This window comes from Podarcis tiliguerta (assembly GCF_965153285.1).
Source record: "Podarcis tiliguerta genome assembly, chromosome: 9".
NCBI classification, from domain to species: domain Eukaryota; kingdom Metazoa; phylum Chordata; class Lepidosauria; order Squamata; family Lacertidae; genus Podarcis; species Podarcis tiliguerta.
Window position 1 is genome coordinate 30,785,565 of NC_139542.1, and position 16,812 is coordinate 30,802,376.

Sequence of the window (16,812 nt, forward strand, 5' to 3'; positions counted from 1 at the left end):
TACTATTTCCTAAGTCTCCAAGCCATTCTGATCTCTGTGCGGAAGTGGAGAAAGGAGCCTCAGGTTCTCACATGTTGTCTTTACAATGAGAATCAGCTCCCCCAACCCCAAGTAGTTAGTTTGTGTAATCTGAAGGACTATGAGGAAACTATAGTCCACGACTCATCTTCCAGTGGCTCCAAAACTGGGGCACCCTGTACACATACAAGCTTCTGCAACAAACAGCAGTCATGTTACCAAAAGCTTGTTCATCTTCACACCTTCTACACTTTATCTTCTTTGCCAATTAATCAACAGTTGACAGTTCACCACACACAACCGGACTGAAACAATCCTTTTCACTAAATGCTGTTTTGCACTAAACACTATTTTGCATTACTATTTCCCCAGTAATTGGACACCTGTCATTTGCACTGATTGCTCAGTTTCCTAACCCCACTCTACAACAACATCCCCACCTTGTAACCATCTGTATATATGTCAAATAACACTTCATGCATCTAACAATTGAACTCTTGCACACAAAAACCTATGCCATGATACATTTGTTAGACGTGAGTGGCGCTGTGGTCTAAACCACTGAGCCTAGGGTTTGCCGATCGGAAGGTCGGTGGTTCGAATCTCCATGATGGCGTGAGCTCCCGTTGTTCAGTCTCAGCTCCTGCCCACCTAGCAGTTCGAAAGCACGTCAAGTGCAAGTAGATAAATAGGTACCACTCCAGGAAGGTAAATGGCATTTCTGTGCACTGTTCTGGTTCGCCGGAAGCGGCTTTTTTATGCTGGCCACATGAGCCGGAAGCTGTCTGTGGACAAACGCCAGCTCTCTTGGCCTATAGAGTGAGATGAGTGTGCAACCCCAGAGTCGTTCGTGACTGGACCTAACGGTCAGGGGTACCTTTACCTTTAACATGGCTACCCTTTTGCGTTTGGTAATATAAAATACCAAGATAGTGAGAAGCAGTCGTCCCGCCCCCCCCCACCAGAAAGGTGACATAGTATAAAACTATCAGAGCGATAATCAGTCCCAATTGTTCCTACATATTCCAGAGAATTTGCCTCATTAAAATAGGTAAATGAAGTTTGCAGAAAATTGCTCAAGTGTCTGCCACAAAGACTTATGTGTGGAAAACAAAGGTGAGCTGTTTAGTAGTAGAGCAGAAAAGATAATAAATCTGCCAGCTGTGAGAAGTGTTTAATGCAAAATTCTCATGTGACACATACAGCACATTCCAGATGTTTTTCTGTTGACTTATGCCGTAATATGCTTCAGTTATTCTTAGTAATTATATATTTTGTAGACTGCCAGTACCTGCAGCTGTTTCTCATCCTGTTAACATTTTTAATCAATATCTTAAAATAAACAGTTATGGCTGCCAAGTATTACAGAATTCCAGCCAAAAATAACGTGGTAGAAATGAAGGGGTGGGGGACTCAAAGGTCCCTAAATATGATGTAATTTATTTAATAGACTAGATGGTATGTCAAAAGAACACTGCTCTAGCTAATACCTAATAATGAACAACTATACTATCCCAGAAGGATCAGTCTTGGAAATCATGAGAAAGCTGTACAACCTAAAGCTTAAAGATACAAAGATACAACCATGATTCAGAAAGAACGCCTATGAAACTCAAAACTGATTTATTCAAAATAGTGTTAATTTAAGGGGATCCAAACAGCTGCACAGGAAGCTTTTGTCTGCCCCCTCTCCCATGCTGCATCATTCACTGCCTGAAATACTACTCTGAGAAGTTGGAGAATCCTGCAGGGAAACATCTGATGTGGTACAATGAGCTGCTGTCAGAGGAAGAAACTGCAGGCACTCCAGTGTGCACAAGGTGACTGGCATCCTGGCCTTAACCTGTTAGCCTGTGCCTAGCCTAAAACACCTAAGTCTCAGTGGATTCAATAGGAATTACATTTCCCCAGCTGAAGGAATGTTTATAACTAAAGTGTAAGATTAACAGCTATTCTTCCTTGATCTTGAGAGAGGAAGGATAGTATAGAAATGCTGGTGATAATGTTAGTACGATTAATAATAGGTTGGCTCATACCACCACGACCCCAAACTCCTCTGTGATTTCACAGTACAGTTTGTAACTGCAGTAATGAGCAAAATGGATTGTAGGATTACAGGTCATTATGATAGAAATAATGCCACTGAAGATACTGGGGAATCTTTGAAGAGCAACACAAACAATTTAAGTGACCCATTTCCATTTATTCCTGATTTTTATAGCCTGCTTTTCAGCCAATTAACTTCCAGAGTGGCTCTCAACATGATAGGGCTCCTTAGTAAGGTGAAAGGATTTTAATAAATGAAAGGCACTGAGCTCACTTTTCAACATTAGGAGCATGCACAATTAGCATACGCTGAATCTGCATTATTGAGATCTGAGTATCTTAAGACACTTCAAGGAACTCCCTTGGAGACTTGTTAAAACTGAACCTGGAAATTCTAAAAGACCTTCCCTTAATGCCTGCGGCCACATGACTCTATGTACTTTAATGGGTATTTTATGTAGGATTTATCTGCTTGTTTCAAGTATCTCAAACTTTGGGAATGGGTGTTGTAAATTGGAGTGTGTGTGTGTGTGTGTGTGTGTGCGCACGCACAATATCTCTCAGTCCTATCCTGAACAAGAATAGGATTGCTACTCAATTCTTCAAACCTATGTAACTTTAAGTGATGATGTAAGTATAACTGACATGATAGTGTAAGGGAGACCAAGAAACAGGTGGAGTTCAGGGTTTGGTGGAGAAAAAAATGATGAAGTTGCTATCTTAGTTGAATTTTATCCTCCACTGGGAACTATGAAAGCAAATATCTACCCCATAGGAGCCCACAGAAACCCCAAATGATCTCAAATAGGCACCATAGGGTCACAGTGCAGATAGGGCTCCTTACTGGCCAAACTACCCCCACTCCATGCACCTGTGAAAACAATGCCAAATGCAGTAACCAAATAGTATATAACATATAGCCACTATTGCTACTGCTTGGCAAACACTTATGACTTTATATTACCTTAAAAGTTTAGAGCTAATGAAGGTGTGACAGAGGCAGGGCCAGAGTGGTATGCAGCTCTGTAATAGTAAGAGGCAGTGCCATATTTAGGGTGGTGCGGAAGGTTCCCCTGCATAGGGCACTGAGCCGAGGGGGCACAAAATTAAGAAGATCCATTTGGGGGCACCACATTTCAGCCTCTCACAGAGTGCCATATGACAAAAGATAACCAAATCCATCCTGTAAGAGGACAGGTGCAGAACTCTCCTTGCATCTGCTGCTTACCTCCCCATGAGTTGTGGTATGGGAATTCAGTTGAGAAAAATAACTGCCTAGGGAGGATAGAAGGCGCAGATGCATCTTTTCTTGTTAAATCAGACTATGCTACAATTTCCAGGTCCTGACTGCAAATGGGACTTCCTAGTTTGAAGCGCTAACTACAAAGAACATTCAATAAGCTTCTTCTAAGCCACCTTTGAATCTCACCGGCACTGTTTCAGAAAGAAGCCAATTAAAGTTATTATGAACAGCTTACTGATTTTTTTGTGCACACCACCATGTCCCCCCCCCCCCCTTTTGAGTTGAAGATTTAGAACTACCTGCTTACAATGATCAGAGCTCCATGTTGCAACAGAATCTGGGGTTTTCACAGCTAAACACTTATTCAGATCCAGCAAATACTGACTCGGTTGCTATTGCCTGACCTCAGTGACCACTTTGGGTGCTAATACCCATCTCCTGCAGCTTGACTGCATGAGGCACTGACATTGCTCTTCCACTGCTCTACCACCTCCTTGAGCAGCACTGTTGATTTTTGGAATCACTTCAAAAGTTAATGCCATGTTCTAGCCATTGTTGAGAAGAGGCAATAAGGCAGGGTTTCTTTCCTTCCAGAAGCAGGGCAGGGTTGAACAATTGCCTCACTTTCCAAGAATAGGATAGATTTTATCCGGCTGCATCTTAAGCTGATTCAGAAGACCAGGCTCCATTAATAAACCTTTCTGAACTGCAGCGGGGAAAGAGTTTTCCCCGCAGCAATGCTTATCTATTGGAAGCTGTACCTTCTCAAAGATCTGCTCTGTTGGCAGCTATTATTTCTGGACAATCACAAAACAGAGGAATGCTAATTAAAATCTAAACAAGAACAGTATCACATCTACATTCCCTGTCTGAATTATGGTCCAGCAGATCCATTCCCAGCTGCTTGCATTTGTTAAAAATGCCAAACAAAATTGTATTACTTACTTTAAACTATTTATTCTGGTTTCTGTTGCTTCCGTTAGTTTCTTTGTTTCCTCCTTCCACCGGTTTGTTGCTTTCTGTTGAGCTATCAAGAGGCGTCTCAACTCAGCAGTAGACTTTCGATGCACATCTTCCATCTCTTTCAAACGAACTTCAGACCCATGCTCTTTTATTATATGCTCATTCTCCATTATGCTTATCTATAGGGGGGGAGTAAAATAAGTTTAAAGCCTCACATTAGTTCACGGTAGCTTTTGTCTTTTGACTAAAGGACTGAAGTTTGTTTGTTTGTGTGCACATGCTGATAATCAGGCTATATCTATCTGCAAAAGATTACTGGACTTTTAATTGTGGATATAAGCTGAAAGAATTCATTTCAGAATGAATAACTAATTTGATTGAAAAGAGAATGCAGATTGTCACGCTTGGATCACCCATGATGAGTAATAATTGTTTCTAGGTGTGCAGATCTTTCATCCTTTACTCATTTCATCACTGAATCCTTGAATCCCTGCAGTAAAAATTCTGTATGAAGCCCTGATTTATCTTTTAGGTATCAGAGCAAAAACTTGAGGCTGTCACCAAGTCTCCATCCAACAACAGCTAATTAGTTCAGCCAACTATTATGCAAACTCCACGTGTAAAGTGCCGAAGTGAGCAACTGAAGGGCGATAACCAACTATGGAAGGAAGAAGACAGGTTTATGTGTAACTTCGCTGCAAAGAAGAGAAAATGGAAGAGAATGGAACGGAAGAGAATTAGAGGCAGTTAAGGAATTAGAGGCAGATGAAAAGAAACAAAAAACAGGAATCTTCTCTTATAAGCACAGCATATAAGAGAAGTAGGAAGAAAATGAAAGGGATAAGCAATAGTGAATCTGAATCATATCAAAATTGAGGTTGGTAGAGCTGCATGTACAAAATGCTCCTTATCCCTTTTTTTAAAGTGATGTCAATAGGCTTTAGGCCAAAATTCCCCTTGCATTATATTGTGTTGTGCATTTTCTAGACATTTAGGCTGTATAGCTCTCGTTATAAAAGAAGACTAACATGTTAGTCTGTTTGCATTATGTATGATTTTTTTAAAAGTTTTTGCTGTCTGGAAGAAAATTACTTGCTTGGGAAAAGAACCAAGTAGCACGTAGTTATCCAGCCCTCCTAACTACTGCCTCCAGACACTGGAACATTAATGGAAAAGTCAGTTGTGTCCATATCTTACATAGCTGGGTTGACATGTGGATAAGAAACATTATTATAAGTGCAAAAGGTAATTTTAGTATATTTTGAAAAACACCAAAGGAGATGAATAGAATACAAAGTTAAGGAATATTAAACTATGGTGATAGAGCTGTCGTGAGAAATTTGACACCCTGTCTGTTTCTTTGTACAGAGATTTCTCCTTTCATTGAATCTTTGAAGATGTGACGTCAAAAATAAAATACCATATAAACGCAAATACCTTTAATTTTGCAGCTTGTTGTGCCTCCACAGCCAGCTTTCTCAATTCTTCCATTTCTTTTTGAAACTGCTCGTTCTCTTGCTGGAGTTTTAAGCGCTCTTCACTGACAGAGCCACAGTTCTTTCTTTCAGATTCCAGAATACTTTGCAACTTGTAAATCATTTCCTGTCCACTGTTTCTCTGTTCCTCATAGCTTGAAGTCGAGGAAGGGAGGAGAAATTCACAAACAATACTTGGTAATCCATTATTTAATGGAAAGATAGGATACAAATATGTTAAACGAATGCACAGAAATTAATATATTAATTAAGGTGAATGCATAATACATACAATGTTCAGTAGTGTGGAATTTGAATGATCAAAAGGCTTGGCAACTAAAAAGCAAAGTATTCCCCACTAAGTTTCTTTTTTTTTTTTCTTCTTTGGTATGGAGCCTCTCTGCTTAGAAGGACTTCCCTGTTTATTTCAGTTATTATATGGGAAGCTCTGGACATGCCTTGAAACATTCTCAGGGCTTTGAATGAGAGCAAATATGAAACACAGCTAGACAATTTTGGAGCAGGTTACATGAATAACTTTTTTCCACCAAATAAGCTTACAGCTGAGATCATTCTTGTTGACCTTTCAAGGTTTCATAAGGTGGCAACAACAATGAGTGTCTCTTCCATTGCATCCCCCTTCTTCTGGAAATCACCTGCCCCAATATTGGTTCAAATATTGCTTTAAAGCTGCAGTCTTAGAGATACCTTCCTGGGAATAACTCCCACTGAGCACAGTATGACTTACTTCTGTGTAAACATTCAGAGGGTTGCACTGCACATTATTTAGCTTCATAACATTTCAGAAGACTATGGGAGGGTATTGAACGTCATGGTGTACTATTTTAAATATGAGACTTTTCATCTTCACTGTGATGTGTTTTTTGAATGCTATTACAGTAAGTGATTGCATTTTTTGAATGGATGTACTGTGCTATGATATAGGGAGGATAATTTGATTAAACTTGATATTAGTAGAAGAAACTCAGACTGTGTAGGCAAATAAAATTATTCCTGCAGTTTTGTGGCTACAGCAAAAGTTATCCTAGTTAGCTTCAAGCCTAGCCTAAGGGATATGAATATATTACCCCGAAAAAAGCCTTTACCAAGTTACAAGTAAAAGAAGGACCTTCTGTTTTCTATAGTCACAGTGCTGCAGGGCCTCCCTCACAGAGCATAAGTATAGTGAAACCCCTGTTAACAATGTGACTCTTTTCGATTCAGTTGTAATGGGGGGAAATGCTTTGCAATTCCTTCCTTCTTAGCTGATCTGAAGCATGATGCTGTCAGCAGCAGTAACATTCTAAGAGAAATGTACTCTTCTAATAAGCATTCAACACTTGTACACACACACCGTAGCAGGTTCTGTGTGGTCAGAAATAGGTTGGCTTCAACAGCATCCATGACAGCAATATATGTATTTCCTTAAATTTGTGTCTTGGAGAAAGTTTATCTAAAGCTTCTGTTTCTGAGAGATTATATAGGGCTGGTTCTACCTGCTGTATGAAGCCATACAACATGACTGGCTTCAAACTTTTGAGTATTTCCTTTTGTTGCTTTCATTTACTAGCACCACTTTTATATTGCATACTCATTATCATTTTCAGAAAAAGTCAAAATTAAAAGAATCCTTACTTTTTCAAAAAGCACACGCTATAATGATAGGCAGTGATCTGAACTCTTGTATTGCTTCATAGCTGACTTTAATGCCTCCATGAACTTTACTAACAATAAGTACGCACTTGTGTAACTGTTATACAGTCAGATGCATGTTACGTGTTTCATGTTACTAAGCAACTGGGCCTAGATAGTAAAATCTGCCTGTTTTTATTTTAAAAATTGGAAAGAAACTGAGTGCCCAGAGATTATGAGACCCTGGGCTGCAGTCTGCTCAGCCCGTATGTAAATCTGGCACTGATGAGCAGGAAGAAACCAATGTGAGCATCATGTTTCTTAGGGTGGCCATACGTCCGGGAAAACCCAGACCTGTCCTTTTGCAGGGGCCAACATGCCCTTCTGTGCGGATTTTTGCATTTTAAAGGAAATATCTGGGTTTTTGGGCTTAGACTGCTCTGTATGCTCCAATCACTGCCTGCAACCCCAAGATTCCCTGCAGCTCATTCATGCTTGTGCATGTGATATTAAACCAGGGTTTACCATAACATGAAAACATGGACAATGGATATAAAAACAAATGGCAAAAGTTTCAATTCAAGGGACTTTCCAGTGAAGTATTACTGAATGAATGTCAGTACTTGTTTATAAGTAAATAGTGGTTACCGTATTTTTCGCCCTATAGGACGCACTTTTTCTCCTCCAAAAATGAAGGGGAAATGTGTGTGCGTCCTATGGGGCGAATGCAGGCTTTCGCTGAAGCCTGGAGAGCGAGAGGAATCGGTGCGCACCGACCCCTCTCCCTCTCCAGGCTTCAGGAGAGCCCCACCGCCAGCCCCACAAACTGGGGGGGAGAAGCCTGACTTGGTTAGAAGGCTGGCGGGGGGGAGAAGCCTGCTCCTCCCCGTCGCCAGCCCCGCAAACTCGGGGGACAGCGGGAGAGGTGCAGCACGCCTTTCCTGCTGTCCCCTGACTTGGTTAGAAGGCTGGCGGGGGGAGAAGCCTGCTCCTCCCCGTCGCCAGCCCCGCAAACTCGGGGGACAGCGGGAGAGGTGCAGCACGCCTTTCCCGCTCTTCCCCGACTTGGTTAGAAGGCTGGCGGGGGGAGAAGCCTGCTCCTCCCCGTCGCCAGCCCCGCAAACTCGGGGGACAGCGGGAGAGGCGCAGCGCACCTTTCCTGCTGTCCCCGACTTGGTTAGAAGGCTGGCGGGGGGAGAAGCCTGCTCCTCCCCGTCGCCAGCCCCGCAAACTCGGGGGACAGCGGGAGAGGCGCAGCGCACCTTTCCTGCTGTCCCCCGACTTGGTTAGAAGGCTGGCGGGGGGAGAAGCCTGCTCCTCCCCGTCGCCAGCCCCGCAAACTCGGGGGACAGTGGGAGAGGCGCAGCGCACCTTTCCTGCTGTCCCCCGACTTGGTTAGAAGGCTGGCGGAGGGCTTCCCCCTCCTCCAGCCCCGCAAGCTCCCAGAGCGAGGCCAAAGCTGCACGCAGCTTCGGCATCGCTCTGGGTCCCGTTCTGGGGGCTGGGGGAGGGGGAAGCTCGGGCTTCCCCCGCCCCAGCCCCACGCCTGGGGGGAAAATTTTTTTTTCCTTTATTCCCCCCCCCAAAATCTAGGTGCGTCCTATGGGCCGGTGCGTCCTATAGGGCGAAAAATACGGTACTTACTTCATTTCAAGTTGCTTAATTTTGTTTTGTGCTGTTTGTAGACTTCGTTGCAAATCATCTTTGGCTAGTTCAGCAATGAGACATCTTTGGTAAAGCTCTTCTAGTTTTCTAGAATCGCCTTCATTTCCTCTACCTTCACGGTACACCTGATTGAAGTGTTTAAAAAAGAAAATGCAGGTAGATCCTTGTAACAACAACCACGCCACTGGTGTTACACAATCAACCACTTTATAGTTCATAGTTTAAATTTCAAGATAATGGAATTTCATTTCTACAAACGACTATCCTTTTCCAATGGAAATCATCCCAATACCTATTCTGTTATCTTTCTGGCTTCAGACAAGAGGGTTATAGTGGTACCTCGGGTTACATATGCTTCAAGTTACATATGCTACAGGTTACGGACTCCGCTAACCCAGAAATAGTACCTCGGGTTAAGAACTTTGCTTCAGGATGAGAACAGAAATTGTGCTCTGGCGGCGCAGCGGCAGCAGGAGGCCCCATTAGCTAAAGTGGTGCTTCAGGTTAAGAACAGTTTCAGGTTAAGAACGGACCTCCAGAACGAATTAAGTACTAAAACCGAGGTACCACTGTACTTTACCCAAGCTTTTCATAGACTATTTAATGTATTATTTTGATTATAATTATTAGTATGGTTGACTCAGTTAGGATATGTGAACTGCTTTTACTGCTTTTGATTGCTTTTAGCCCATTTTTAGCCCATTATCTGCTGCTGTTGGTTTTGTACTGATATTTATTTCTTACAATTTATTATATCCTACCTTTTAGGATACAAATCCTTGCAAGATGGCTTACAAGAAACATTAAAACAAATAAAGCTCTTCAGCAAATATCAATATACAATACATATATTATATATTGGCTGGGGAAAGCCAGCCAGATGGGCAGGGTATTTATTGGTTTTATTATTATTAAAGGCATGAGGATCCTTTGCCCAGGGAAGCTGGTGGTAGGACCTGGTGGGGAGTAGATACCTCAGCTGGAACAGACTGAGGTGGTTTCCTGCTTCCCTCTCTCTCCTGGAATTATATTTTTGTTAAAGTGGATTTTACCTTCTTGTGATCTGCCTTGAACACTACTGTGCAGCAGAAAGGCAGCATAACAGACTTTAAATAAATTGTGTGAACTGCTTACCTGTAACCCTCATCTCATCAATCTGTATAATTTTTTGCTCATACTCCTTTAAGGTTAGTTGCATTTTTCACCTAGTCTTTTAAATGGGGGTTTTCTAGAAGACAAATTATAGAGAAATGCTCTTTCACAGAAAACAGCTTCTGTAGTCAGAGTAATTACTTTCCTTACAGAAACAGTTTATTGCAAGAAGCAGGATGATGAATCCATGGAATCTGCTCTGCATATAGAAATCTTATATCACATAGCTAAATCTTGCACTTAGGGCTTGAACGTGGAAATTCATGTGGCATTTTTCTTTCATTCACTGCCCTCTGGACTGTTGTCATTTTTATTTTTGTAATTCACTGTTAAGTTAATCTTAAAAATGCTTTATGAAAGTTGCAGCAAGAAAAACAGAGCTTGGATAAAAGTGATTTTTGGTAACAGATTACACCCATCTTCTAATTCTTCAATACTTTTTTCACCATTTCATTGGGTTTTTAGCTAAACAAAGGATACTGTCACTGGATGGTTCATGGAACTGTTGTTTTACTATGAGTAATGGCATATAAAAGCTACTGGTATCTCATCTATTTGCTCATCAACTCTAGTCTGAGTTTCCAAGCGATGGTAAAGTGATGGTAGCTGAGGCTAATGTGAGGTTGAATGTTCCCAATTCAAAACTGAGCTCTGCCTTGACGTCACAATTTCTAAGCCCCAGCACCCCACTCCATATCTGACATATAAGAATAATATAACATACTAAAGCAACAACACTTAAGTGGAGCAATTATTATTGAACTCAATGGGGCTTACTTCAGATACATAGGGTAAGGATTGTGCTCTGGGTTGTTGTAAGGATTCTATGATAATGGGCCACTTCAGACATCATAAAACATGGTTTATCATGATGGGAATGAACCATATTAAGCTTCTATGCATTCCACCCTTTCCTTTCCTCCTCCACTTTGAGAAGGGGGTAAGTTTTCACTTCCAATATCGACTAACCACACTTCTAAAGTAGACTCTAATCTGTATTGAATCTTAAATATTGTTTCTGAAAACAAATCAGCTTCTTAACCCATGATTTCAAGTGGTTTAGATTAACAAATCACAGTTATGATTCTTCACAGTTTGTAGTATATGGACGAAATGAAACTATTCCTTATAAACAACAGATGTGCATGGTTCTGATATCCCCATAGAAATGCCAGAAGAACAGAAACAAAGAAGCAAGAGCCCAAAGCTTGCTATGGCTTGATGCTGTCATTTTGAACCATGGTTCATCGTGACTGAATCTCAACACTTATTTCCATGGATTTAACTCACTTCCCCAATACAGAACAGTGCCCTCAACATTTCTGCAGTTCAAATTAAATCCACGATAAGCATGAAAGTAACTGGGGACAGGGATAATGCTTGATACTAAGACACATGTTCTGTATTCTCTCCAGAATGCATTCTTGTTGTGCTTTAACCCCCTCCTACTACCAATTATCTTCCCTAATTCTGTTACGCATTCCAGACACACAATAAATTCCATGATGCAACCTTGATCAAATTTGCTCTGCATTCTTGAGATACACATTCTATATTGTCCAGCCTCATAACATCAAGCCACATGAAACAATCCAAATTCTGGAGAAAATCTGTTTCCAATCTCTGGACTGGCACAACTTACATCTCCTCCCAATTTCTCAGGGATATCTGGAGAATCCTTTTCTGACAGACAATGGCCTACACATTAACTTATTATCTCCAGAGACAGCTGACCTATATCTTTATAAGCTAACCAAATAACTATGCTATGGGTCAGCCAATGTAAATGCAGCAGACTAGACATTCCTACCTCAACAATAACTTCGTATTTACCTCAAAAGGGTTCCAATGATTTGTCTTCTGTCTATTGTATCCCACAGGCAAATATTAGAATTTTCAAGAAATATAATCTTAGGTATTGGCATACAGATAATCAAAGTACATACTAATACATGAAAATTACTATGGTGACAGTTTTTCACCTTCTCTAGCTCTTCTTCCACAGTTTGCCTTTCTCTAGCACTCCGCTCAATTTGGATCTGCTTCTCTTCACATTCCTACCAAAGAAGCAAAAGGCTAGCATTAGGGAGAAAAAGGAGCAAACCATATACAAGTGTAACTCTACTTGGCAAACAATGCCAGGGTTGAGTCATCTAGCACCTGGTATGTGGAGTAAGCACAAACATCACTCATTTTAAGCTTCCTTTAAGTCTTCTCTGTCTTGCATTTTCTCTACCTATAAAACAAGTCACATATATATACTAGTAGTTTAATCTTAATCAGGTTGTTCTGTTGGGACAATAGTTTTTTGAAATATTTATAGCACTTGTAGCAAATTAACATGCAAGTAGCTTGTCATATAACTGATTATACACATGAATTTGTTTTCTCTAACACACACTCAGAAAGTCATGATTGGAACTCACAATGTATCATTGCTTCCAAAAGAGGAAGGAAGAGTTCAGAACCACAATCACAGTGTAGTATTTTGACATCCTCATTGATTTCCCTTTTTAAAATATAAGTATGTCATATAACATACTTGCATATAACCCCTTGCAGAGAAGAATGACAGGTGCACAAGACTGCTTTCACAAATTATGAAAAGTTTATTTTTTTGCATTTCTTATATTTGTAGATTGAAAGAGTAAGCTACATTGTCTATTGTATATATGCAACTTTAAAATGCTTCCTTCGTTTCCATTGCTCTTCATCTGAAACTTTGACCATTAATAACCACCACTCCTTTTATACCCAAACTTCTGAGAGGTAAGTGCAGTTGCCTATGCAGTGAAAATGATGTCATCCCTACACAACTGTGAGGTATCAACAGGGCTGCGCAAACTTGAAACGACAAAAAAATAGTTAGAAAAAAAGTCCTAAGGGGGAAAGGAACCTCAAACCAGCCCAAATGAAGAATGGGCAGACTAAGTGGCCATTTAATGCTGGTTAAAGGTGGAAAGGAAAACCCTAAAAACTAGGTGGGAGAATGAAATCAGGAAATGTGGAGGAGGGCATAGCTGACTAACACTAAACAAAAGCATTCTACATGTTAGCGGATGCTGAAAACAGTACAGCAAAGGTGTCTGTATAATATCAATGGGCAGGGAGTTCCAAAGTGCAGGTGTTGCCATGCCAAAGGATTAATTCCTTGCAAGTGTGGAAAGAATGTTATATGGCACTGTAAAAGTGCCATATTCCACAGACTGAAGTTCCACAGCCACTTCCACAGACTGAAGAAGTCTAGTGAGCATGTACCTCTATGATATTCTGGAACACTTTAAAATATGTGAGAACTGCTGTTGTAAGTTTTTATTATAATGGTATCATCTTTTCCTGCTGGCTTAATTTTTTTATGGTTGTTGGTAGTCTTTTTTGGTTACTAGAAGCAATCTAGAGAATACTTTCTTAACAGGTGTCATACTAATGTAGTAAGTAGGTAAGAAAATAAGCACAATAAAAATACAATGCTAGAACAAAAAAATTGAAAGGGATGGGGGGGGGGATATTCCACAAAAAATTGCAAAGTTGGAGGGAGGATGGGGGCAAAGGGAGAATTAAGCATTTTCCCTCACTCCTTTATTTCTTTTTATCCCTTAAATGACTCTTTCTGTCGTGTTCCCCTGTTGAACTCCTAATCCCTGTTTACCTCAGAATCCCCAGTCAGGGAGACACCTATATTTTAACATGACCTTGCATCCAAGTACAGATACAGTTTCCCTGCCCCCACCACAAACAACACTCTTTTTATCTTTTTCATCTTCTGCTGAACCTCCTCAAAAGCACAAGTAGAAGCTCTGATGAGCAGAGAGAACCTTCATTTTTAGCTTTTTCCTCAAAAATCTTTACTACCATGTTAATAAAGAGAAATGCATGAAATCTTGATAACAAAATAAAATGTTCACATATGTAGTACTTTGATAAGAATACACCAAAATCCTCAAATATTGTTGAGACTTTAAGACTTGTTCTAGCATTTTGAAAAAGATAAAAGTTCTTCACCATTTAGTCAGATTCAGAAACAAAAGCATAAATGGTGATCAACTACTACCACCCAGCAACAGCCATTGCTGAATTTTTTTTAATGAAGACTCTGATGCTTCATTTTAATAATAATTTGACAGCAATCCAGTCAAAAACAAAAGCACTTTTAAGCTTAATTTATTTCAGTGGGATCTGAGCTTCTTTCCCATCACTATTGATGAAATCCATGGGACATATGCTATGCACAACTGTGGCTGAATTTTACTTTTAGAATTTTCCTTCTCCCAATGTATGTGACACAGCAGAAAGATTGAATTCATGATACAATTTACGTTTCCCCAAAAAAAGTTTAAAGACAAAGAAGAAGCAATTCCAGTACAACCTAAGACATACCTTCTGGAGTGCATCAATTTCTTCTGCTAATCGGGATATCTGAATATTGCACCTTTTCTTTTCATTTTCTACCTTTTAAAATATATATATATGTATTGTTTAGTATGCAATGGTTAGTTTTTCAAGTCATACAATGCACCATTAGAATAAACAAGAGGAATTAAATTTAATTAAATTGCTGCTTGCTCATCTTGTCAACTGATTCCTGGCCTGATTACAATAACATAAATACAAATAAACAAGCTAGAACAATACAGTTAATAAAACATCCAGAGAGGATAAAATATATCACAATTAACATGCAAGATAGGCCCTGAACAGCTTAGGTCCATTCTATTTGAGAGCAAATCTCCTTTTGCACACTCCCACCTATTTACTGCCAACTCAAGGAAAATTCTCTGCACTTGCCCCTATGACGTGTAACAACATTCCCCTAGAGACTACTGCAGGCAGCCACCTGGAGTATTGGTGTTCCACTGTTTGGTTAGAACACACCAATTTGTGGGGGTATGTCTGAGCACTGATTTTGAGTACTGGGTTTGTTTGAAATTCTGGACATCTTAGTATTTTTGTATTTTAGCATTTTATTGTTTGTCTTTTGTTGTTTTATTGTATTGATTACTCTTTTGGGGAGGGTTATTGTTTTGTTTGTTGCTATGCTATGTATTTTTTAAAAATGCTAAGTGATCCTCAGATGAAGGATGGTATATAAATTTAATTTAATTAATTAAATAAATTCTTCCCGTAAATTGCTGTTTTATATGGAAGACTTTCTATAAATGTTTTCTCCAATAAATAAAGTTTTAAGCACAACAACTCACTTCCTTTCTAGTACTTGAAGCAGCATCTTGAAGCAGATGAGAAAATGCTTCCTTCATATTTTCAATCTCCTCTTCTTTTTGTTTTGCACATATCATTGCCTAAATGGGAAATGAAATGAATAGTCCTTAAAAAACTAAGTGTATTCCCTGTTGAGGACAACCAGGTAACAATTCAAAAAATCAAACAGTTACAAGACCATGGTGTTCTAGTGAACAGAAAATTAATGAACTCTAAAATGCACTTTTCCAATGAATTTTAGTATATTTCATATTTCTACTTGTGCGTCACTCCTAAGTTAACTGTATACTATGGATTTTTTACACCATGAGCTAACTTTTGGATTTCTCATATAGTGACAACACAAAGAGAGAGTTCCACATACACTTAGATAGTAAGAAAAATTAAATTTGGCATACCTGAATTTTCAGGCTAATTAAACTTATGATCACAAGCCAAAACTAATGCTGAACCAATCAAGAGACAAGAACATGTAGACATCTTAAAAAATTGTCCAGTAGCAGCTTAGAGAGCAACTAAATATGTTCTGGGTATAAGCTTTCATGTGCAGAACATAGTTGGTCTCTAAGGTGCTACTGGACAATTTTTTTATTTATTTCAACTGCGTCAGACCAACACAGCTACCTACCAGAATCTAGAATCTAGATACAGTATCTGTTTCTCAACCAACCTTCTTCTGAGTTTAAACAACTGCATTCTCAAGAGACCTTTCATTTTAACATTCCCACAGCTGAGAGATCCAATCTAAAAGTCCTTCCTTCCATTGGTGGAGCACAATAGCAATATGTATATGATCCAGTTCTTCATCACATTTCCCCCTTGTCCTCCATGCCCTTTCTTTGTGCATAATTCTCCCACTGACAGCTCCCTTCTTCTGGTAGCCTTCCTCTTGCATGCAGAGGACAGACTGGATCATCCCCCTTTTCCATGTCAGAGAACATTATGTTTAGTTTTTATTGTCAAAATACAAGTATAGTACTTCAAAGTTATAAGAAATTGGTTTCCCTCCCAAAATGAAATGGACTTTAAAAAATCTATTTTTTAAAAAAGAGTATTACACACTCTATTTTAAAAGTTGTTTGTCTCTAGACAAAGTGCTACACTTTAGAGTTCTATTTACTACTGTACATCATACTAGCAAGATGGTTCAGAAGTGACAGAAAAATTTACACTAGCTTTATACAGATTATGCTACCTGAACTGCCTTACTGGCAAACATATATGCCCTAAGATTCAAATTTTTAAAATGCTAACTATGTGATGTCACAGGCTTAAAATACATGACCCAAAGGATGATCCCTAAAATGGGAGGCCCAATGAAACATCCCAAGTTTTATTCAATGTTCAAGTAACAGCATTGTTCTAAGAGAATTCAGGCACTTCTGAAATGCGTACTGTGTC

The 16,812-nt window shown here is 39.7% G+C and overlaps 1 protein-coding gene across 8 annotated transcripts in view; it reads right to left on the bottom strand.

Moving 5' to 3' along the window:
- The window catches only part of SCLT1 (sodium channel and clathrin linker 1), a 40,752-nt gene that overhangs the window by 4,243 nt on the left and 19,697 nt on the right, over positions 1-16,812 (bottom strand). For all 8 annotated transcript variants that reach the window (XM_083457320.1, XM_083457321.1, XM_083457319.1 and 5 more), the window contains 6 exons: positions 15,393-15,491; positions 14,572-14,643; positions 12,177-12,251; positions 9,022-9,167; positions 5,708-5,900; positions 4,253-4,449 (listed from right to left, as the gene is read on the bottom strand). In XM_083457320.1, the coding sequence (XP_083313446.1) occupies positions 4,253-4,449; positions 5,708-5,900; positions 9,022-9,167; positions 12,177-12,251; positions 14,572-14,643; positions 15,393-15,491 (782 nt within the window). The remainder of the gene's footprint in view (positions 1-4,252; positions 4,450-5,707; positions 5,901-9,021; positions 9,168-12,176; positions 12,252-14,571; positions 14,644-15,392; positions 15,492-16,812) is intronic.